The 23,716-nt window shown below is 39.4% G+C and overlaps 1 protein-coding gene across 26 annotated transcripts in view; it reads left to right on the top strand.

The window, feature by feature from the left end:
- The window catches only part of LOC139989441 (uncharacterized), a 207,709-nt gene that overhangs the window by 141,337 nt on the left and 42,656 nt on the right, over positions 1-23,716 (top strand). For 9 of the 26 annotated variants that reach the window (XM_072007849.1, XM_072007850.1, XM_072007848.1 and 6 more), the window contains exons 2-3: positions 4,089-4,657; positions 5,505-5,767. The exons of the other annotated variants lie outside the window; for them this stretch is intronic. In XM_072007849.1, coding sequence (XP_071863950.1) covers positions 4,359-4,657; positions 5,505-5,767 — 562 coding nt within the window. In that variant the 5' untranslated portion in view covers positions 4,089-4,358. The remainder of the gene's footprint in view (positions 1-4,088; positions 4,658-5,504; positions 5,768-23,716) is intronic. 26 annotated transcript variants of the gene reach the window in all.

The following is a 23,716-nucleotide window of genomic DNA, read 5'->3' as shown; positions in this document are numbered from 1 at the left end:
GCCAGTTCTTTTGCACGCGAATTTTCTTCCTAGTATTCATTCCTGCGTGTTTCGTTCGTTCTTCGATGCACGGCATTGTTTCTATTGTACCAGGAATTACAATACGGAGATCGTGCAGGCGTAAGATCCTGTGCGCGAAGTGACTCGATACTTTTCCTCTGTGAGCCTGGACGTTAGGTCTCCTTTGATGTTTCGATCGCAGGGACGGTACGATGAATCCGTTCGAGATTGTGCGGGACGTAATAATTCTTCTGAGATGAGTTTTCGATCACGTGGGTGGATGGTCGGCGGCGATACGGGCCTGTATCTCGATGATTGCACTAGCCTTTGAGAGTCCGGAGAGTATCTCGTTACTAACGTGACGGTCTAGTTATTGCAGCCTTTTCTTTTAATCTCGTTCCTTCAAGGAAGGTCCTTTCATCGTTTAAGGTAATTAGAAGTTCATTCGATAAAAGTACTTCTTTTGATATTCAGACTACGAAACATGTAGCAAATTTGCATTAAAAACGAATCACACGATTCTTGGATCACGTGGTCACAATATGATGCTCGCGATATTCCAACTTTCCCATCGCGTTTATCGTGCCGTGACGAATCATCCGCACACCTCGTGATTATCAAGATACTTGGTCCAGTATCATCTTTGTCGTTCTTCTCAATTAATAGGTTAAAGGCGTTTATTTCCAGAGGCGCGCAATTAACGTGATTAATACTCTGGCGAATTATACATTCGCGTATCCCGGGACAGAATGATTTATCCTTGGCGTACGTAAGCACCGGTATTAAGCAGCTAGGTGATTCCCACGGTGCTCGCTAAATAATAGGGAGCGCTAAATTGGTTTTTGGTCTTGCGGGATCTAGCTACAGCGGAATCCACGACTTCACCAACGTTTCGCTTTTTTTGCAACTTGTGCAACTTATTCCACCCACGTGTCTTTAAATTGGCTTAACCGCGAAGCTTGTTCCCGTTTGGAATCTCGTGCATCCTTTTCAGATTTAATATCTTTAAACTAGTCGCTCGACGGAACGTTAGTTTTTTTTTATTCAATGTAGCGGAACGATCCGTGGGCGAGAAAAAACAATGGAGCTTATAAGATAACCGATGAAACGTCTGGAAAATGGGAATACCGGTTACACGCGTCACGCGTCAAAAGAACGGTACCATTGTGCTCCATTTCTAAGGCCTGACGGAAGCTCGATGATTCGTTCGCCAGCTGGCAAGGCCGGCTCGCCGTCGACGAGTCTGTTTTTAGCCGAACACGTGAATTAGCTATCCTCGACCGAGCAAACGATCGGTCGGTTGCTTTTCAACTTCTACGTTTAAACTCGTATCGATCCACCCCCCGTCTAATCCTCTTAACACTTTGTGTCCGTATGTTCCTGTCGACGTTTCAATTTATCCTGGGCGCTTCTGCCGCCTGGCCACGTGTCGAAATTGTCCTCTTCAACCGATGAACTTCCGCAGAAACGTCAAAGACAATTTTCTCATTAATCTGACACAGCCTGAGCACGTTCGACGTTTGCGGTTGGATTCTCTTCCTCCGACTATATCTTCGTGTAGCAGTCGTCGCGGTTGGCAACGTTGACAGCGCCATCGATGTCACAGACACGCTATAATCCACGAAAATTAGGAGAATGTCCGGTAGATCGTGAAGGTCACTGGTCCAAGCAGTCTCGTGTACGAACGTGCCAGATTCAAACGATTTTACGACAAATCTTTCGTTATACGCCCTCGTTAACGCGTTCGCATTGAAACGCCACAATCCGATGGTTTGACGCACGAGCGAGCATACCAATCACATTTAACGGAATACGCGATCGCGAAATTTTTCCAGTCGAGCGCGACGCGTTATTCCAGCATTCGCGTGCTGCAATCGCGTTCTCTGCTCGGATCATAATTAATCCAGCTGGATTCGACGCGTGGACGAAAAGCACACAATCGCGCGGGGTTGCGTGGAATCTCGCGCGTTTTTATCGAGTGATTTTCCGCGCGAAAGAGTTTTCGAAATACCCTTGAGCAACCGTCATTGAACCGACCTTTCTATACAGGCTTCGACTATAGAGAGCTTGCTATAGAGTAGAGAGGACGAAGGGTATACAAAGCAGTCGAAAACAACGATCAGAGACGCGTACATTGTCCGATGGAAGGTGGAGTTAAACCGACAATTGTCTCGAGAATTTCCGGGCAAATGGTACCGCGACAGAAACAACGGCCATCATCGTGGCTGTATTCGGCACGCGGACGTTTATCGGGCAACGGATAACGCTCCGATTGTCGTAACGCGTCCCAGCTGCACGTCCACGATTTTATCGTACCTTCCATATTCCCATCGGTAAATAATTCTTCGTAATTCTTTCGAATCGATCGCGTTCTTGCTCGGGAAAAATCATTTTCCCTCTTGTTGTTCTTTGTCGATATTCTTCCGGAACTATCGTTTTTTTTTTTTTTTTTTTTTTTATCATCGTACAATTTCTTTCAGCCGGATAATTAGCGCAGTTAGCGAAGCGTGAGGAACTCGCACGATGACAGTAAACTGTGTCAGTAATAAGATTCTATTAAAGTTAGAATGAAATATTAATTTTACGAGGCTTGTTAGTGAATTATTAGAGTTCTTCTAGAGGAGCTGTATGACTTTTCCCGGAAGTAAGAAACTGTATCATTACCAAGTTTTATTAGCTGTCCTGAGATCTTTGAATTTTTACATGTCAGTCTCGACCTTAGTTTAGCAAATAAAGAAGATCGTAACGTGTTAAGAAAGTGTTCGACGTACAACTAAAGCAAAAACTTACGTATGGTAGATTCTTCGAGTTTTTTTTAAATTATAAATATTTTTAACGTCAGAAAAAACGTTGCAGGATTCGTGTCAGAATTGAATATTTAATATTGGACAAGGATCGTTATCGGATTATCAAAACTCTTCTAGGCTTATAATATATGATTTTATCAGAAAATAGAATTTAAGCAACAAGAGCGCTTTTTCTAGCAAAACCAATACCGTTTTTCCATCATCAAACGCTTTCCCCTTTTCATAATATTTGTATTGGACGTTCGAGCGTTCTTTCGAATACCGGCGCTTCAATCAGCTTTGTTTGCGTTGACACAACCACTATCACCAGTAGCGAACACCAAATACCGCAAACATTACAGTAGCAGTTGTACAGTTACGAAGTCTTGACGTCTGAAGAAAGGCAATCGGATCACCATTGATCAATATTTTCACGATGGCGTTAAATTAATAGCGGAAGGTTATAGCGAACGCTGGACATAATGCAAACGAGTCGATGCACTTTCGTGCAGGATGGCAGGCCGCGTGCTCTGTTTCAGCTTTCACGATATGCCGTTCTCGGTGCTGTCGTGGTCGAAAGTCGCCAGTAAATTTTCCAACGGTTGGCAGTTGGCCAGACATTTTTATTACGGCATACGCCTCACGGAATGTTTCCTGGTCTTCGTCGCTAACTAACGCCATTTCCTGGACGTATCGTATCCACCCTTGGCGTTTCTAGCCGCTCCTTACGCCGATAGCGCACGCTCGTCCCGTGCTTTATGGAAACGACCGAAACTTCTCGATCAGCTTCTCCCTCTAGCTCATTCCACCCTTATATTCTCGTAAACGCGTTTACATCGAAGTTACGTGTGCCCGCTGCGGCGGTACACGTCGGCTACGAGGGATTTGTAGGCCGCGCTCGTGAGCGTGCAAATCAGTCTACGTGTAAAGTTTTTATCCAGAACTATCTTCGTGCACGTTGTTCGCGATGGCGCTCCGCCGTTCCACCCTACGCGGGGACGAGCTTCCTCCTCGGCCGTTGTAACCGCAGCGTTTAATTATTTCAAGCTGGCTGCTCCTTGGAGATAATGTTTCTTGATTTTACCAAAGTACACGGTGAAATTCGAGCTGTATTTCTCTTACTACATACATATGAAATGCAGGGGTTGGATAGCGTGCATCTGCCGTGGGAATTTTAAATTTCAAGATAAGCCTGTCAGGATGGTAACTGGTCGCTCGAGCATAAGATCCCCGTAGTCGACCACGCGTACATATTTCCTTCCTCTGCGTTTATTTCGTTTAATTTAAACGTTGAAACAACAGCTGTAGACGGGGGTCGGGTAACGATGTAGTATCGAGCGATTCTTGCGACGGTGGAACCACGGGCTACGGGTTCCCTAGAAGTAGACGACGAGGATGTCGACGTTGGAAGCGCGTGGCCAGGATTGGTGAAACGTATCCGACGAATACACCAAGCACCGAGTTGAACGTGCGAGTTCGAGTGCGTTCGAACTTGGTGAACGAGGGAACAGAGGAGGAAGTTAAAGAAGAAGAAGGGTGGTCCGTAAGGGCCACGGCCATGGGGGAGGCAGTATGTTCTCCGAGCTGTGCAGGGAGACTTTGCGGAAGGCAGCCGTGTGCTACAGTTCTGGTCGTGCAGGAAGTTCATCACCATCACCACCAACGTCTCCGCCGCCATCTCCCGCCAAAGAAGCAAAGACTACTGCCAACGTTGACCTGGCAAATGTCCGTGACGCCTGCCACGAAGCCAGAGATTCAGGGACCAGCGGAAGAAGATCAACGCAGCAGCCGTCGTCGTCAGCTACGTGCACTACGGAGTTCCGTGACTTCACAGGAAGGAGATCGCCCACCGCTTCAGGCGACTCCAGGGAGTACGTTTACAACCGTCGCGAAATGCTTGCCGCTCTGGTGTACGATCGCACGTCGCGTTGCTTTTGATCTCGGCTCGTTTCATATTCTTGTCTGTTTGTATAGATTGAATGACATGATAATCTAAAGAGGGATGAAGTCAAATGTCAAATGTTTATAAAGCACGTAAGCTTAAATGTCAATTGTCTGTGAATCAAGAGAATATGCAAAAGTATGCACAATTTGTTTGAGAAGTAAGGGAATTGCGAATATATTACATCGAACATTGATCATATTTGTAAAAATTGTTCGTTTTATTCATCGTTAACGGTTAACCAATCATCGCCTTAATCTTTAGTTTTATATGGCACTCTACAAATAGATGTATATAAATACGTTAATTAATATACTCGTGTCATCTTGTTAAACGATCTCAGACCGAATACTAATCAATAATCGAAAGGATATAAATTTCATTCCTTCTCAAACAGACTGTGCGTATACATCTAAGTAGAATATCACAGTGCTTAAAGTCGATATAAAGTAGTGCCGAACCAGACACAGTCCAAATCTACTTATTCTCTATTCCATCCGTAATGACGCAGTTCTTCAATGCGGGCGATAATCTTTACGCTTGTTGAAATCTTCCCATAAAAATTCAATGTTTTTCAAGGCAATGAAAGAATATCGTCGAGATCGAGCCACGTGGGGAATCGTACCGGAAATTCGATCGTTTCTACGAGGCCCGGGGGTTCGCGATTTCCGCGCGGCTAATTTAAGTTCCCGTCGAGATCGAAAGTTCGTTAACGATCGAATTGGCCGTCTGGCGAATGAAAGCGCGTAAACGTATTCCCGTCACGGAATCCCCAGGAAGCGTTCAACGGTGTCCGGCGATTTCGGGAAAAGATTGGGCTGCCCCGAAGCGAAGGACGGGAAGCGAGGTTCGGTTACGGCAGACACGAGGGACGGACGATCAGTGTCCCCAGAAAAGGGACGACAGTGGGAAGACAACAGGGGATCAAGCGGAGGATACGAGTATGGCCGACCAGACTCGAGACTCGGTAGACAATCCCCTGGATCTCCAGGATCGTCGCCCGAACCAGAGGACAACTCCTCAACTTCTGGCGACGAAGGTATTGTTTCTCTTTGTCGTTGATGTTTCCTTGTTAGCGTGCCATAGCACGTGCTACAAATAGAGTATTTATTTTTATGGAGAATAGATCAATATGAGAATAGTAGAAAAGCATCTATGTTGGATTTTTGATTATTTATACATCCTCGTTCACAAGTATTAAGACGCCTGCTGGTTTCGTACAGAACCCGATAACTGAATCGGCCAATATTTCGTATTTCGAATTTGTAGAATTTCGTATTTTGTACAAAATATAAGGCGTAAAATTGTGAAGGTTATTTGCAACAATTTCAGGTGAGAATCATGAATTAACAATCATACGTTGGTGTTTTCATAACTTCCTGGTCTAAACTCGCCGAAAGCATCTTAGATGAACTAAACAGCCCAAATTCTATATCTGACTTATGGAATCAGTCAGTGAATAAGGATATATAAAACTCGATAGAACATCTAATTACTATATTAATATAAATATATGTATATTTACAAATCGAATAGTATAAATATCAAACTTGACTAAAACAATGGTCGAAGGATACAGCGTTTAATCAATTATCAAACTAAAGAGATGTCACTTGACACTGATAGCACTGATTGATTGAACGATTAAATCTAAATTCCTAAAATCTAATTCTTCAAATCGTGACTTACAATGCTGATTTTCAATCCACCATTTACAGAATGAGAATTGGGATATACCTGAAATTATTTATAGCGAAGTTACGTAAGTGGCACATGGTCTATAGTCTGAACAATGTGTGTTTATAAAATTTAAGCAGCATAATTGATAGGATCGTTAATGGCTTTAAGCAAAAACGAAAGTAGTTATGTGGGACAACTTGTCCGTCGTATTCGTCGTCGATACACGGTAATTAACGGAGGAAATCGAGTTTGCCAAGCCAGTGGCCATCGTGATAGCTCCATCCAGGCAAATTAGCAGCGCAAGGACACGCGAATTGAGTTTTCGAAGTTTGTCCGGAACATATTCGCCATTTTTCTAGATATTTTTCCAAAGCTCGTTTGCAGTGGATGATAAATATTAGCAAACTTCGATTGGTTAAAAAAAAAAGTTAAAGGAAATCACAGAATCCGCGACAGTTCTCTCAGCTTCGTTTATCTTGTTCGTGTATTCGTCGCGGCACGAGTACTCGCACTTTAAAAAACTTGACTATCGCACGTTGAGAGAGCAAATATTCACTAAGTTTACGTACGTTCGCAGTCTTTTTTGAATTCTCGAAATAGTAGGCGGACACGTGAACAATTCACCAGCCTTTTTACTGCGCTAACGCGATTTTCGTTTCCCAGAACTAACTTTCGACGAGGGTTGTATGGAAGCTTTTATGGCATCGGGTAAACGCTTTCAATACGATTAGACGTTGAAAGGCGCGTGAGGTATTTAAATTTCTAAATTCCTAACTTTAAAAATTTCAAATATTTTAATACGCAGAACATTAAATAATTAGATTTCCCTAGTTTCTAAATGTCACAATTTTCAAGTATTTAAATATTCCAATGTTAAAAATATTTGATTTTCCAAATTTTTAAATAAATCAAATATTGAAACTTTTCAACTTTTCAAATGTTTCTCGATTGGACTCGAATAAGAAACTTTTCATTTATCGTATCATCTAATCACAGATATACTTTTCATATGACATCGTTAAATGTATCACTGAGCAACTTTAGCGATCTCTTTAAATTATCTGTCTCGGATCTAACGGTCCTACAAATCCAAAGGTAGATTACGAACAATTAACTCACAGTCAGCACGACTTCTTGTCGTCTGTGGTATTTCTGTGAGAAATTCGTTTGTGAAAGAAGAGCGCGATTTACCGCTACGGCAAGCCAGCCGGAAGTTCCTTTCCCGCGACGCTTTCTTTGTCAGACTTCAAACGACTTTCCGCCTTTTTATCGAGCTACTTGTCGACGATCTTCCTTGCCGCGAAAATTTGTCCCGTTCCGGAAAGCGAAGGCGAAGAATTTCGTTCGATAAAATTCAGCTGATTGTGAGATACTCGGTGACCGACCCGCACAAAACGAATGAATCCCATTATCGAGTCTCTTTCAAGCTCTGTCAGTTGTACTTTGCGTACTCTGCCATGGATGTTTATACGAACGTGTTTAGTAAGCAAACTTAAATTGGTGTTTTAAATAAGTTTTGGTATTTTCATTTTTCTGGGAACGAACGAAAGTTAAAGGCACACTTTCGGAAATTTCGCATCGTTTAAAGCTTTGAAGTTTCCACTGAAACTCGATGCTTTCCTTCATATGATTCTACATACATTGCATTACGTTCGCGATGGATTCAATGATGTATGCTAACAAATATTCGTATAATGTTTCTCTGTTTTATAAAATTTAACATAAGTACAGTACCGGTCAGAGGCATTTCGACACCTATCCGTTACATGCACTGGAAACCTCTAAGAAATTTTAGTTCATTTCGTGTAATATATGGAGAGAAGAAATAACAGCAGTATATATACTGCTTATTATATATATTGTTATATATATACTGCTGTTATTTCTTCTATATATATACGAAGAGTATTTCATAATAATTTATATTGAGTATATACAGTGGTATAATAATTGTCCCCGAAGAATTACTCGTATCGATTACTCAGGATCACATTAATCAAGCAGATAAAAACATAAATTATTATGTATCAAATGTCCTCATGACAAATAGTATACCTGCTCACGTGCTATTTAAAAAAAGAAAAAGAAACAGTTCCAGAGTATAATCGGCGCGATACGTATCACCTAAAAATACCTATCGACTCGAATCTACATCGTATTGGTTGTCAGTGACTGTGTTAAAAGTAGATATAGCAAAGCGTTAGGAAATCCCAGGTCGTAAAATAACAGATCGCGGAATACCCTTTCCCTCGATTCTTCGAAACTTTTCCCTCGACTAACTAAATCTAAAACAATTTTCTCGTCGTTCGCTCAATGCGTCGGCGCAACTAATCAACTCTAGAGTGGTATCTGTAACGTTCACGTAATCCCGAAACAAATCACTTTTGATGTGACGTTTTATTCGATCAGGTCGGATAGGACAGGAATTGGGCCGCGATTCAACTTCTCGCCGTTTCAGAGTCGAAATTTTGCCACGCCGTTCGATATTTGTTTGGCCTAATTTGCTTCCTTTTTTTTTTTTTTTTTTGCCCAACGCTTGGCGAGTCTCGCCAGTAGCAAGGCATAATAACGAATGAAACACGATGTTTCGATGTCTCTCATTTTAATTCGAGCTGACGCAACTTCTTTTCGTTTCTGAACGAGACTGTTGGCTCGTTGCATCGAACGATTTCGATCCTGGTCATCGAGGAAGCTCGCGAATATATGCGGTGCGCTGGTCGGCAATGCCTTCGAGTGCAAGAGACGAGCTGTCTAGAATTCACCGAGATATTCGAGTGTACGAGGAGCTCCGCGTCGACAAACAATTTTTTATCAACGCCCGGCGTGTTCTCCTATCGATTTTGGCTCGTAATCTCGACAAGGATTATGCGGAAGTGAGCGATACCCGTGTGGTGAGGGAAATCAATAATATCGTTGGACGATGATGCGCCAAAGGTAGAACGATAACGCTCCGTAATTGTCCTGTACCAGTTCATACTTGTAAAGACTGTCTATTAAATGTACAGGAATGTTTACGATAGGTGAAGCGTTACAAAAAGAAATCTCAGATCCAATGAACTTATAATATACAACAGAGAAGTGACAAATGTTTGACCAATGGAAATCTTGAAGTAAATCTGCTTGGTATTACATCAAATCTTGTATTCATTATATTTACAAGTTATATAGAATCGTATTCATTTTAAACATTGTTTCTAATATTTAAATTGAATCTTCGATTAAAGAAAAAGAAAATGGATAAGATGAGGAAATAACCTGGTTTGAATCTTCCAAATTCTTATCAAGGACTTATCAAAAACTAGAGGAAAATATAAGTAATACAAAATACAAGAGGGATATTTGAAAACATACATCAATACATGATTCCTAGATGTCATTCATAATTTGAAATGAAAGAAACATACGTCGAACATCTTCTACAAATGAACAAACAAATTTTTTATAAGAAATGAAATCTTCGATAGATCCTTTCCTTAACATTCTCTTCTTCTTGATGATTCTTCTCTATCCTTGTAAGTAAAAGACAACACATCTAACCTCTTATTTTTTCGATAACTTATTCCACTGTATTTATATTATATTTCTTAAACAACTTTAACTTGAGGTCAAATTACTTCATAACTATATCACCATATTGTTCATGGCTTGTAACAATATCCGAGCCCTTGTTCGCTCTTCGTAGTCTTCCGACAACTCTGACGTATAATCTCCGACGGATTACGGAGGAAACATCGGAGATAAACGCAAATCTGAAATCGGAATTGGCACGGAATCGCGACAGAACCGTTTCGACGATCGATGTTCGTCTTTGATCGGCGTAATTGTTTCGAAAGCAAGTAGTAACGAAACGTAGGAGCTAAAGCTTGTTGATGAAATAGGATGTTCTCTCGTGTCTCGCTTGAACGTCGTTACAAGCTGGGATATCGTGTACTTACGCAGGGAGATAGAGAGAGAGGCAAATAGAAGATATGGACAAGGAGGAAGTGAGAGAAAGGGGTTACAGAAGCCTGTGAATTATGAGCGTTAGCAGGTCGGCTTGATAATGCGGTCTCGCAATGCGGTATAGTCGTTTCCTACGATTTGCGTTGTTTAACGAACTTGCGTTCCGCCTGCTTCCCTTCATCGATCGAAGATTCATCATAATCCTACAACGAGAAAGTACGTTAGAACGTTAATGCTCCTCCAACGTGGCAACGTCCACGAGAAGCCTCTTCAACTTGGAGATCTTGTTTGCGATCGCGGCGAACCAGTTCCGGACTTACATCGAGCTCTTGCTCTATCTTTGGTATGTAAATGCAGATTACGCATCTGATGAATATTTATGGGATATATGTCGGCGATTCACGTGCAAGTGGTTTTTTCTTACGGTGTACTCCCTCGGAGTTGAAGAGTTTGTAAATACATAGTTGAATAGTCTAAGGGTGTAGCCTAAGGGGTGGTTGGATGTTGTTCGTGGGAGTTTTCGTTCCTCCGTCGAAGTAGCAATTTCAGCGTCGTGCTTTTGTGTCGATGATAACACGAACAGTCGATGGTAATTGATTAAAAGGTAAATTTTAATTACGTTCCAACACCACGAAATTAATATCGATCGCGGCAGGTTCGTGGTCATAGAAACTAGCCGATTAAAATTATAATATTCCCGATTTTCCTGGCTCAGCTACGCCGCTTTCCCTCATTTTGCCCAAACAATTTCCAGCATCCGATTCCGGCTCTTTATTCTCAGTTTACCGTTGTCGAAGTTTCGTTGCCGTTAGAATTTAGGATCTGTGGGTATCGCATGGAGGAGGAAACTTTCCGCGCTTTCATAGACTTGTCGAGAATTCTATCGAAGTTTCCATGTCACGAGAGGGATTGCGATGAATTGTTTGGTCGCGGCACGTGGAAACGTTCCCCGTGGAAGCTTCCGAAAACGTGTTTGCGCGTTGTCTTCCGTGCCGTGTTTACGTAAATTCAGACCGCTCGGCTCTTCGAAACGGATCGTCGCGAAAAACGTGAAAGAAAAAAGGAATATTATAGGGAAAAGTAGAACGCCTGATAAACGTAGAGGATATCCTTGCTCGCTCGTTTGCACGAGGATCATCATCTATATTTCTCTCGTGATTTTCTTCGCGAGGATCATCATCTCTATTTCTCTCCCGTGATTTTCTCCCTTGCTTTTCGAAAGGAGAATAAGTCCATAGAAAATCACAACGCGCTTCATCCTGGCAAACACGTCAACATCAATATCCGCGGCGGTGTTATCGATACTGGTTTTTAATTGCATCCCACTCGTGTAATCCTAGATTAATTGCCCTAATCACGTGCGATGAGCTTGAGCGAAGCACACGAGGCAAACGGAAATTTCAGTATTATATAATATCGTAGCTTTACGATCCTGCTACTAGAAGGAAACTTCTTTTGCTATTTTCTGAGTAATTAAGATATGAAATATTCTTCTATCTGTATAGAATAAATACGAAATTTTCGTAATTTTTAGAATTTTAATAAACAAATAATATATAATAACTTTTAACAACTATCAAATCGTTACATCTATACAAATCGTTTCATCGTGGTAAATTTTTGTTGTTACTTTAAAAATGAATAAAGTCAAGTGTAATTGAGTCTCTTATTATTGTTTAATATCAGATAAAAAATAGAAATGTCATCGTAGGAAATTTCAACCGTGTTAGCCTTTAAGGTATAACAGGGTGGTTAGATTGGGCATTCGTTCTTTGTTATACAAAAACAATTGTTACTCTTCTTGGCACTTGTACCGTCCCTTTTCGACGTGGCTATGCTGCTGACTAGCTGTGGTACGAATATATATTGTTCGTGCATAGCAAGATGGTTAATGGAAGAAATGTAGGTCTGATTGATTTATGATGCAATAGGACAACCTTCCGTGACATATTCCTAAAAATAGGGTACTCGTATTTTTCGTTGCTGACCGAGATGCAAGTCTGTTATCTACATCTACAGATCAGAGAAAGAGCGAACAAAGTATCGTCTGATAGAGCAAAAGTTTCTACTTTTGTTCGACAAAAGTTGAAGCCAAAAAGTGGATGGCACAAAGATCTGCGCGATATTTTCGATTGTCGATTGACCGATTGTAGTATGAGACTTCTATTCTCACAGTTAATATCCAACGCTATATAATACACTATATAAGCTCACAATTACTCGAATAACATCAACGAATAATTTTATTTAGAACACGTACAATTTCTCACCAATAATACCGGAAGTAGTGTTCCAGTAAAGCTTGCATGTGTTAACAATAGCAAAGAACCCTACTTAGCTCTTATTTTATTGACTAGAATTTACGTATGGTATGAAACATATATTAGACGCTACTTTTTCTTAGTTAAACAGTACGTCTCTTGTCGCTGCACCGTCTCAAAATGGCTGATAATCAGAATGATACTCGAGACTCTAGGTAATTCAGTTGATGGGCCATATCCATGATCGAAACAAATGTCAGGTCCCTCGAGAAGGACGGAAGTAGCAATTTCTCGGGGATCATTTGAAGGGTGGTTTCAGTGATGGGACGTAATAAGTCGGTAGTCGGTGTCGATAGGAATCGCTGACTTCGGTCTAGCTCCTTCGAGCCGGGCAAGTCCTCACGATTGAAGAGGGAAGCCTTTTCTTCCTCTGCTGCGCGATACTACAGCAGTCGAAAGTGCCGAAGCTACCTCGTGGCTTGCCAACTTGGAACACTTCAGACCCTCTTCACCGCTTTGCTTTCGTATACGCGATTTCTCTCTAACCCTTTTCCTCGACTCGTGCTCCATCTCGCGCATTTCTTCCCTCAGAGTCGAGGCAATTTCGCAAGGACCGTACTCTTGCTCGGAATAACGAACAAGAAAATATCTACGTATACCTAAGCTTCCGGCGAAATTCTGTCGCGCCTTATCTGTCTCGGCGATAAATTTCCGCGCCAACTCCGAAAATGATTTGTGGCTCGTATATAATTCATGTAAGAAGTTATGCATATATATGGGCTGTCGTGTATCTGGTGGAACAGTCAGGTATAGCGTGACTGTACGTGAAGAAATGTAAAATACAATTTTTTCATTCATCCTCAGGACGATATTTCTCCACTAGATAAAATATTGAATTAAAAAATTTGCCGAATTCGATTACATGTTCGAGTTCTATTTTCTCAAAAACGAAAGTCTTCAATAGAATTATACCGTATGTTTTTGTACCTTTTCTCGCACGTAGAATAATCTTCGATCAATTGTTATCGAATTATACATGCACGTGTGTTCAACGAGTTTTCCAAGTCGATTTTCTCAAACACAGAGCCTCGTACGAAGAAACTTTATCCCATATTCCTGATTCATCTTTTCAGTAAAATCATCTCGTATCTTAACCAAACACCGGAAGTATGCTCTTAAGTTATTTCTTAGTGCTTGTACACACCTGAATCTTCTATTCACTCGTTGTCTGTCGAATTGTTTTTTGATTCGTGTCTTTTCTTTATTTCGTTGCAGGTGAGTATTCCACAATATGGATAAGGAGGCCTGTTTAATTGTGAAAAAACGAAGAATCCAGTCAACGAGCGCACATAAGTATAACAGAGGTTGAGAAAAAGTAAATTAGAAGTACGTCGAACGTTGGAGAAATTCCATTTACGTGGCTAATCACGAGCCAAGGGTGGCTCTTACGTTTTTCGTCGAGACCACTTTGCGTTTTCGCTTTTTTCCTGCTTTTCTACCACCACTATTGTACCAAATTAAAAGACCTAGGCTTTCTCGTGCCGAAGCCAATTCCTAGCAGGCTTCTCGAGCCTTATTCGAAAAACGCGGAGACGCGGCCTCGTCTGTAGGCCATCCGCGCTTTCCTCGGCATTTTTCATGAAAATAGAGTCCATTGTTCGCGCGGTGATCGTCCGTGGACGAATAGCTTCGTTCTGGTAATTGGAGCAGACCTAGCACGGAGTACCAATTAAACTTATATCTAGCGATGTCTTTGTTGTCGCCGGTTGAATGCGGTCGCGTGCCTAAATTCCTAGCTAAATGAGTTTGCCGGCCATTGATTCGGTAACGATGTCGCGGTGAAAATTCCCTCGCTCGTATTTCGATAAACGATGAAATCGTGGTCGCTTAATCGGATCAAGGAAGAATATTATCATGTTAACCGAAGAAGACGAGATAACTCGTCGTTCGTATCATGTTCGTCTTTTCCGGAATGAATTTATTATGATCAGAGTTTTTTTATGGAATTTTATTAATACTATCAAATTTCCTTCTATAAAAATATATATAGAAGAGAATTCTATACAATATGTATAGAAGAAAGAAATTAGATTTTAGAAATAAATTCTAAACGTTTATCTGTCGTTTAATTATTCCGTGCGATGTAAAATTGCAAAATTATAAAAGATAAATCTGTAATCTACGACTTGTAACTTGTCAATTGATATTTATACTCGGTAAATCTTTGTGTAAAGGAGGCTGGGAAAGATAAATGGACAACGGAGAGAGATATAGGAAATAATACAAATGAAATACTTAAAAACACAAAAAGGAGTCTTAAAAATCAAAGAAATCGTGGCTTTGTCATAAATCAAATCTAGCTTTAATTACTTCCATTCGATTGCCAGTCTCTTAGACATCGGAATAAATGATATCGTATTTACATTTACATGGACTGAAGCTATTCTGATTGTACTATTCCGAAGCCAACTGAAATTGATTTGTTTCGACGAATTTTTAATTTCGTAATTATAAAAGTTTCTAATTAAGGGGCGAACGGTTTATCGTATCATGTGATATAATACACCTTGATATTTCAAGATAGATAAAAATGATGATTTATAACGATACCGATGGAGGCGAAATGGAATTTTTTTCCAGTTATAAAATGTCTATCGTTTCTTGGAGGAAAACTTATTGGCTTTATCGCGGAGAAAGTGTCACTTTCGTAGCTGTTAAGCGAGGCGTGGAATTTTCATTACGCTCTCTATACTTGGTAGTTTCGCGTTTCATTCGCCAAGATTTTCCCGGCGAATTCTCCTTGTTACGTAGTCTTTATATAACCGGCATTTCTCCACGCGGCACGCGCGATAAATACATTCTTAATCAGCGTTTCGTAAACATCGTGCTGAGAGTGAAGTTCTCGTCTCGGAATAACAGACTCATCGGACCCGTTTCGAATGCTAATTAACCGTAGCAAATTCTAACAAACGATTCGTTTTATAAACCGAGTTAAGAATATGGCTTTAAAGACGTCGTACGAACTTACCTACGAGGAAGCAGATCGCTTCACTTGTTTCCTCGTTTCTATCATCAAGTTCGCTTCTTGCTTCGACGTCAGATTTGATAGAAATGGAAGTACAGCGAAACGATGCTGTGGATTGATCATCGCGAGATTATTATAAAGTTATCTCGATGGAAGATCATCTTCGAACATTTCGCTATATATCGTAGCGAATTCCAGAACGTTTTTCCAATATCACAGTAGAAAAGTGTAAATACAGGAGGATTTCAAAGTTATCTCTGTTACGAGGTTATTCTGTTACGATCAATTCTTCGTATTCTTTGTCCTCGTTTGTTCTTTTTTCGTCGCTATTATGCAGTGACTACAAAAGGTATTGGCACATCAATGTGTTTATTATAGCATTTACATGCCAATAAATTAGTTCAAGTTATATTACATTTCGTATTATTTAACAGCAACATTTACTCGACCAAAAAAATTTAATGCTATGAGAATGAGATTTAATAAAAATAAAAATGCTTGATTGGAAAATAAGGATATATGCAAATACTTTTTGTAGCTATTGCATATCTGTCTGTCTACTGTCTACACTTTCTGCACAATTGGATTTTAGTGCGTTTTTTCTACGATTTTCTATACATGTATGGTCACATCTGGAGATTGAAGGTAATCAAATTCAATCAGTTTCCGTTCTAAATCCTGGTAAACACTAATTGCAAATAGATGCACGGATTTCACAAAATACGAGCACATGGTGTAGTAGGAATGTGAACCGAGTGGTTTCTCTCATGGCTGCTTTCTGATCGATCGATGGAGGATGCATTTCGTTAATAGTTTCTTTTGCTCGGTTGGTTGCATTTACGTTACGTTATCGCTTTTTCCTTTCTTCTCGCACTCGTTTGGTCGGAGTTGTTTAAAAATTGCACCACGCGAAAAGCTTTTACCATAACTATTACATTGTCTGACAAGGTTTATTGTTAATTCTGTCGTAGCCACGACCAATGGTTTTCGTTCTCCGTCATGCACTCTTTATTATTTTCCCTGTTACATGTTTCATTGTTCTAATACTCTCAAGTAGGAAGGTTCTTTCCACCGAAACAAAATAATTACACAACGTTTCTGAAAGCGTTTATTAAGCCGTTTTCATTTCCAAAGATCTTGTGTTCTAAATACGTTTGCCTTTTATTTCCTTTCAGACTTCTTGCGTTTCATAAAAAACAAAGATATCAAATTCTTTTAAACTCGGTGTTGCATGTATACGTAACATTGTACTTTCGTAAGTTATTGATTATCCGAATAATAAATGTATTTATTTTCGGTAAGACTACTTCCAGTACAACAATACGTTGACTTTATAAAACCACTCGAGAAGATATGTTTCTATTGATAACAAATAAAATAATTTTGTATACAGAGTATAGGGAGAGAATATAGTAAGTCACATGTTTTATGTTTTAGGGAAGGGCAATGTTTAAATCCAGCACGTTGTTCATCGATCTCGTCTTCCCAGAATTGTCTCCCTATTTGGTTTTCAGACTAAAAGTAGTGTGTTTTTTCACCCTCTTCATGGTTTTAGAAATATTTTATAAATACGTATCGACGTTAAAATATTGGAAATATTAAAATATTGTTTCTCAATAGTTATACCTCTATTTGATTTATAAAACTTTCTTAATCTATCAGTTACATTGAAAGACCTACATCTTCGAGCTCAACAGGTTCTTTCCATTTTCCACTCCTTTTTCATCGTAAAGTAACAGAATCGGAAGTCATAAAAAATTAATGAAAGGATCAGTATTCTCCTTTTCTATTTTAACAAATCAGTCGTTTTCGGAACGAAGGTGTTTTTCGCACTTTACTTTCGCTCGTTAATTTTAAATTATCGATATAGTCAACAAAGTTATCTACATGGGAGTATTCTGCTTAAAGGATTTACCATAGGCGCAGCACGTAATTCCACGGTGTTTTAATTAAATTCGACTTAGGGACACGAGGGTGCATCTGTTTCCCGATACGTGCCTAACATTTCTCGTGAATCGCGTTCGCGGAGGCTCTCGTGGCTCCCTCGAGGCAGTCCCGACGACGACGACGACGACAACAACGAGAGTACTCGTTGCGCTGACATGGTGGAAACGCAATGAAAATGCTCGAAAGTTAAGAAAAGCAGACATCAACGATGTCCTACGTGAGAACGCGCCGTTGACCGACAGACTGTACAAGAAGAGGGTTTGAATTGAGTAGCGAACATGTTGTTTGATGAAGAATGGTCTGGCAAAGAGGCAAATGCGGAAAATATTTGGAGCATCCGAGTAACGTCGTAGTAGAAGGATGGAGATGATCCACGAGACTCCTTTGATACAGAGGAACTCTCTTTATGAATGGGACGCTTCATTTTTTATTAACGCCAGAGTTATTAAATTAGAGTTATTAAAGATAAAAAAATATGCAAGTGCTTGCGACAAAAGTAACGTTGACATTTATTGAAACAGAAATGCAATTACATATGTATATATCTACTTATTTACGTGCGTGCAGTGTACAGCAGCGAACATATGAATAGAGAAATACTCGAAAATTCACGCAATTGTATTATGAAAAATCGTATTGTTATTTGTTTGCAGAAAGAATTCTTTTAATAAAATGGTAGGAAATCTTCATATGACATCGAACTTCGTTAATAATTATCAAATACTGAATTGAATACAAATTTAGAAGCAATTCTATATTTATAATGCTCCAAAGCACACGGAATATATTTTTAAATGCTTTTATAAAGAAGAATAGGACTGAAAATTTTCACAATTTGGTTAATTGAATCTACAAGCGAGCATTTGCCTATTTGTACATTCACCACTGTACATATTACAAATAGGTAATTGTACTGTTAAGACTGTTCGTGAAGGAGGAAATACGGTACTTTCTCGAGTACTCGTTTCTTTAATTTACGCATTCGTCTCTGAATGGTATACAGTATGGCGTTGTTAATTACTGATCCTAGCAACGAAGTTTCTGTGTATTTATTACCGGCAACTTTGTCCTGGTTAGAGCGTTGTAAGCTCGCGGAACTAAGTTGTAAACCACAGCTTTTTATTTATACCGCGTTATGTTTAAACTGACAGGCCAATGTACGATCGCGTGAGGGGCTGTTAATAAATTTTCAACGACGTCAAACTACCATTATGGAATACATAAAATGCACGGGGGCTGGCTAATGGAAAAGATGTCTACAGGCAATTAACGTATTTCCACAGGGATTTAACTGATCCATTTAATGGTCGTGTGAGACTCGTTTTATGCCAAATTGTAGCAATCCTGTAAACGAGATCGTCGAAAAAAAAGATGGTGTCAGCCGTAAATTTCGTGCGAGATCCGTTTCTTAAAGATAATCGTAATGAGGAATTAAGGCGAAACGATACACGTAAATTCTCGAAGGAACTGCCTCGAGATGGCTATCTATCACTCGAGCTAGCACAATGTGTTCCGTGTAATAATTACCAGAGATTTTTTTCTAGTCTGAGGTTATCAATCATTTACGCAATACAACAGACACGGTAACGAACCAAGTGTGCTATTAGCAATGAAAAAATCCTGACATACGCCAAGTTGATGCATAACTCTTTTACTCACTTACCGATTCGCTAAACACATCGAATCACGGACTACCAACGATCATATATAATATAATCATAATAAATAATTCATTTTTTACATTTTCAACTCTTTAGTTGGCTACGCTCCGTTTCACAAGTATTAGGGCACCTACTAATTTCGTACGAAACGTAAAAATTAATCTAAAGCATTAAAATTTTATGTTCTTGCAAGATTGAGATCCAATATACATAGAAAGTAAGAATTTGTTTAAATTGTTTGGAAGAATTACACTGGTATAGTCAATTTGTAATATTTATGTGCTAATCTGAACAGATTTCTAATGTAGGTATTGAGAAAATTGAAGATGGATTAGATAGGTCGCTGGAAAAAGTTTACTCAAACTCTGAATCTGTACTGTAAAATTATCCGTAGCATGAATGGAGACAAGTAACAAGAAATACGATGATAATGCGAGTGTCAAAATTGATCAGACTAGTGATGAAAAGTCGGGGCAGATATACATGGACAGAAAGAAAATTAATTTCGTTAACGTTTCAAGTGAAATAATAGCTTTTAAAGGTTTTAGCAATTTCCTGATAATTTTTCGAGTGTACTTAATTTCTCATAAGTATGCTAATATTTATGTATGTAGCTACTACAACTGGAAATGTGATATAATCGCCCACTTGAACATGAATGTTTAACGATTGGTTGGAATCAGATCTTTGTGGACGAAGTTGCATTAGTTTCTTGTATCAACTGTAATTTAGTGGCCAGACATCGTCAATTATGGAAAGTGGGCTGTCGTTAATTCAGATGTACTGGGCGAGCATAGAAAACGATTCGTTTAATCTCGTCTCATTTTCTTCCAGGAACTCGGCATTATTTTTGCTCGTGATCTCGCCGAGAATACGAAAAATACACCTTCGTGGAAAAAAAGAGCCTCATCAAACGTTTCTCTGTCTGCAATTACATGCTTCGCTAGAATGCGATGGAACGAACGTTCCTTCAACCTTTGCTTTCTGATTTTCGAAACAATCCGCGAATAACGTAGGTTTACCATGTAGCAACTGCTGCGAACTATTTCAAACACAGGTACAATTATTTCATTGAATTTAAAACCCTGTAGATGGTAAAATGAATAACTGATTGTTCGTTTAAGAAGAAAAGTGGATATACTAGTTGGAGATAGTCAACGTTGAATATGTTGAATTTTTTGTTTAACTGTGAAGGTAGCAATTTTCAACACGAATGAAGGAAAAATGCTACGTAATTAATGTTCTCTGGAAACGAGCGTGGGAGAATTTCCTTGAGTGTCTGTTGGTTATTTACGGTCTCTCTTCCTATTTTTTCGGTTTCCACAATGCTATCTTACTCGAGGTGAATGAATTTTTATGCTGGAAATTTCAACTACGTTATCAGCTAGTCACTCTATAAGTCGATTGGTTTTCTACGATCACTTGTAGAATTTTCAAATCTTGTTTATAATTTCTTCTTTCATAAAAATATCCTGTATTAATCGTAAATAATATTTGAAGTATTTCATAATAATCTGGTATAAGCAAGATATTATTGCTATATTATTGCTTATTGCTGGCTTTCGAAAGTTAATTTCGATTTCACATGAATCTTCGAGTTTTCATTTCGAGGGATCATATGACTATCAGAATATTCGAGTGTTTGTGATCTTCGAGTGCAATCGATGGCGCGTTTGCGTTATTTTGAACCAGTGCATGGAAGAAGGCAATAACAGGACGAGACTCCGTCCGAAGCATTCGCGATATTGCACCAGGAAGATAGCCCTAGCGTATGTAGAACTTGTAATGAAATTCTATTGGTTAGTAACTCCAACCGCAGTCTCCGTATCCTTTGCTCCCTCTTTCTGTTTAACATGCGTGGACACACGTGCACGTAACGTGTACATGTCGATGCCAGGACACGAGCGTGTCGCTTGGTAACATGACTTAACTTGGTGCGACGCGTTGTTCGTCCTTGGATCAAAAGGATATTGACCTTCGTCAGGTGGAAGAAAAAATGACATTTTCAAATTAGATAGAAAGCTTCAGATTAGATGGAAATTTTCATATTGGATAGAAAGTTTCGTATTAAACAGAAATTTTCATATTAGGAATATTAGAAGTATTAGGAATAGGGATTTTAAGAATATCGAATTATTTGTCTAACTGTGAAAAGAAATTATATTACAGGAGTTTTTATCGTCGCATTTTGAGTAGGATTCGAAAACATAGGAATTGAAATAGTTTTGACATCAAAGTAAAATTATGATTAAATATATTAAAAGAATTGTAAGTTGTACAGCGCAGCACGAGACAGCTCGACAGCTATTATTCATTGAATAACCCTTTCACGTATCTTCCACGTAATATATCCTGACATCCGCACATTCTTTCTTTCGTCGTATTACAATCTCAGTCACTTTAAGCAAACTATTCTCAGGACATATTTAGTCACATCCGCCCTAAACCTTGCGCGTGAATATTGGTGGTCATGCTCTTTATCTACATTTTATTTTCTTATTTCCTTACTCTTCTTTTACACCTTAATCTCAAGTATAAATACAATCGTTCAAAATTTTCTTCTTCGTTCTTGTAATATATCTCCAAAACATTGTATTATTATTAAAGATCAAAGCATATATCAGTATTAATAAAAATACTTAGTTCCTTCAAAATTTGATGGTTTAAAGGGAACAAGATCCTCTCAAATATTTACATGGTCGTAGGATTATTCTCTTATTTTTCCACGATTAATTTTGATAATAGACATGGTCGCAAATGATACGCGTGGAAACATAGTTTGGTCCTTTTAACACAGTCGACGTCCACAAATCTCTTCCACCAGTCCATTAGCTTTTTCTTGCCAGCTAGTTTTTTTACCGGACTTTTCCGTCCGAGCTTGAATTTCAGTTACCTCTGCGCCTTTCCATTGGTCTGACGAGTTAAGACCACTTCTACTGATACGGGCTAACGCGATGAAAGAAACTACTCGGACGGAAACTCGACCTCGAGGTGTTGTCATTGAAAATAAGGTTATGAAATTCTATTGAAAATAGCGTAGAATTTTCGACCCTACATCGCATTCACAAAATTCGAGTAATCGATCAATTTTCCTGCCAGATGAATCGTCGTAAACGGATTCATCGAATCGGCATTTACAATAACATTTGATATTTCTTCGTGACAATAATCCCGCTGACGCATGACGGAAGCAATCGATTGTTCTGCGATGATCATGGATGATGAAGAGCGCGGTTATTAGTATCGACACTCGTTGGCTTCTCTCCCTTTCGTAAACGATTCATGGCTACGGACCCGAAGCAAAAACGGTGATCGTGCTGCGGGATATTGCGATCCAATCATACGTAAAATCAGCCGCGTTACTCGACCGATACTTTTCCATCCCAATGGTATTTTCCTGTTGCGGCTGACCCTTTCGTATCGACGACGCCCAAAGCGATATTCGATGCTTGTGTCAGGGATCTCGTGAAAGTTTTCGCCGTTGGCTTCCTCTTTTTCTGAGATTTTTATCGGAACAAGCGACGCGGTGCTCGCAATGATTGGCCGTAATTTATATGTAGATCGTGTGTACAGCCACCGTGCCAGCCCCAATTCTAACGAATTTTCCTCGGATACTGTGATCTGCATATTTACAAGCCGCTTCCGTCCTTGTTTCCTCCTCATATTGTCTTTTCTCTCCCTCGCTTATCTCCTTCTTGTTTTGTCATGGAAAATACAAAGCGCAGTTTTTCATACAATAATGACGGAAGTTGCTCGCAACTTTCTTGATCTGATCAGGCGGAAACTGTGGCAAAGATACGTACACAAAACATAAGTCATTCTCTTTTTCTTCTCTTATTATATACACATTGTATATTATATTATATTATATATATCGTCTTTCCTCTGCCTCGCTTATTTACCGCTTTTTTTTTTGGCATGGAAAAAACGAAACTCAGATTTTCATAGAATAATGACGCAACTCTCTCGTAAGTCTCGATCTGATCAGACGAAAGCTGTGGCAAGAATACGTACATAGAATACAAGTCACTCTATTTCTCTTCTCTGCTGTTCGGATTTTTCAGTATTCCAGTATTTTTCATGCCACTCGTGGAATTTTTCTTCTCGCTGAGGCCATAAATAAAGGAAACGCTGCCCTAGCGCAGCAGAAAATTCACAAAGCTACGGTCTAGTTCTAGGAAAGAATTTCTGGGGAGAATTGTTGCAACTTCTGAAACCTCTATTGCCAGGACGTTCTGTCATTTCCTTAATAATTTGTAATACTTAATAATGCGACTAACTTAATAATTCTACACTTCTAGAAATATACTATAAATCTATTGTAAAGCTACAAGATATCTATAAAAAATCATGAATCGTTTATTTTGCCTAAAATCCATATATTCTGGCAATTCTACCAATATATCCTGATGATTCTTGACAAATTAATCTTGGCAACCAGAGTACGAATATAGATTAAGATCAAAATTTCC

Source organism: Bombus fervidus, chromosome 7 (genome assembly GCF_041682495.2).
Source record: "Bombus fervidus isolate BK054 chromosome 7, iyBomFerv1, whole genome shotgun sequence".
Lineage (NCBI taxonomy): Eukaryota > Metazoa > Arthropoda > Insecta > Hymenoptera > Apidae > Bombus > Bombus fervidus.
Note: the sequence above shows the minus strand (reverse complement) of the source record. Positions and strands in the feature narration are given on the sequence as shown.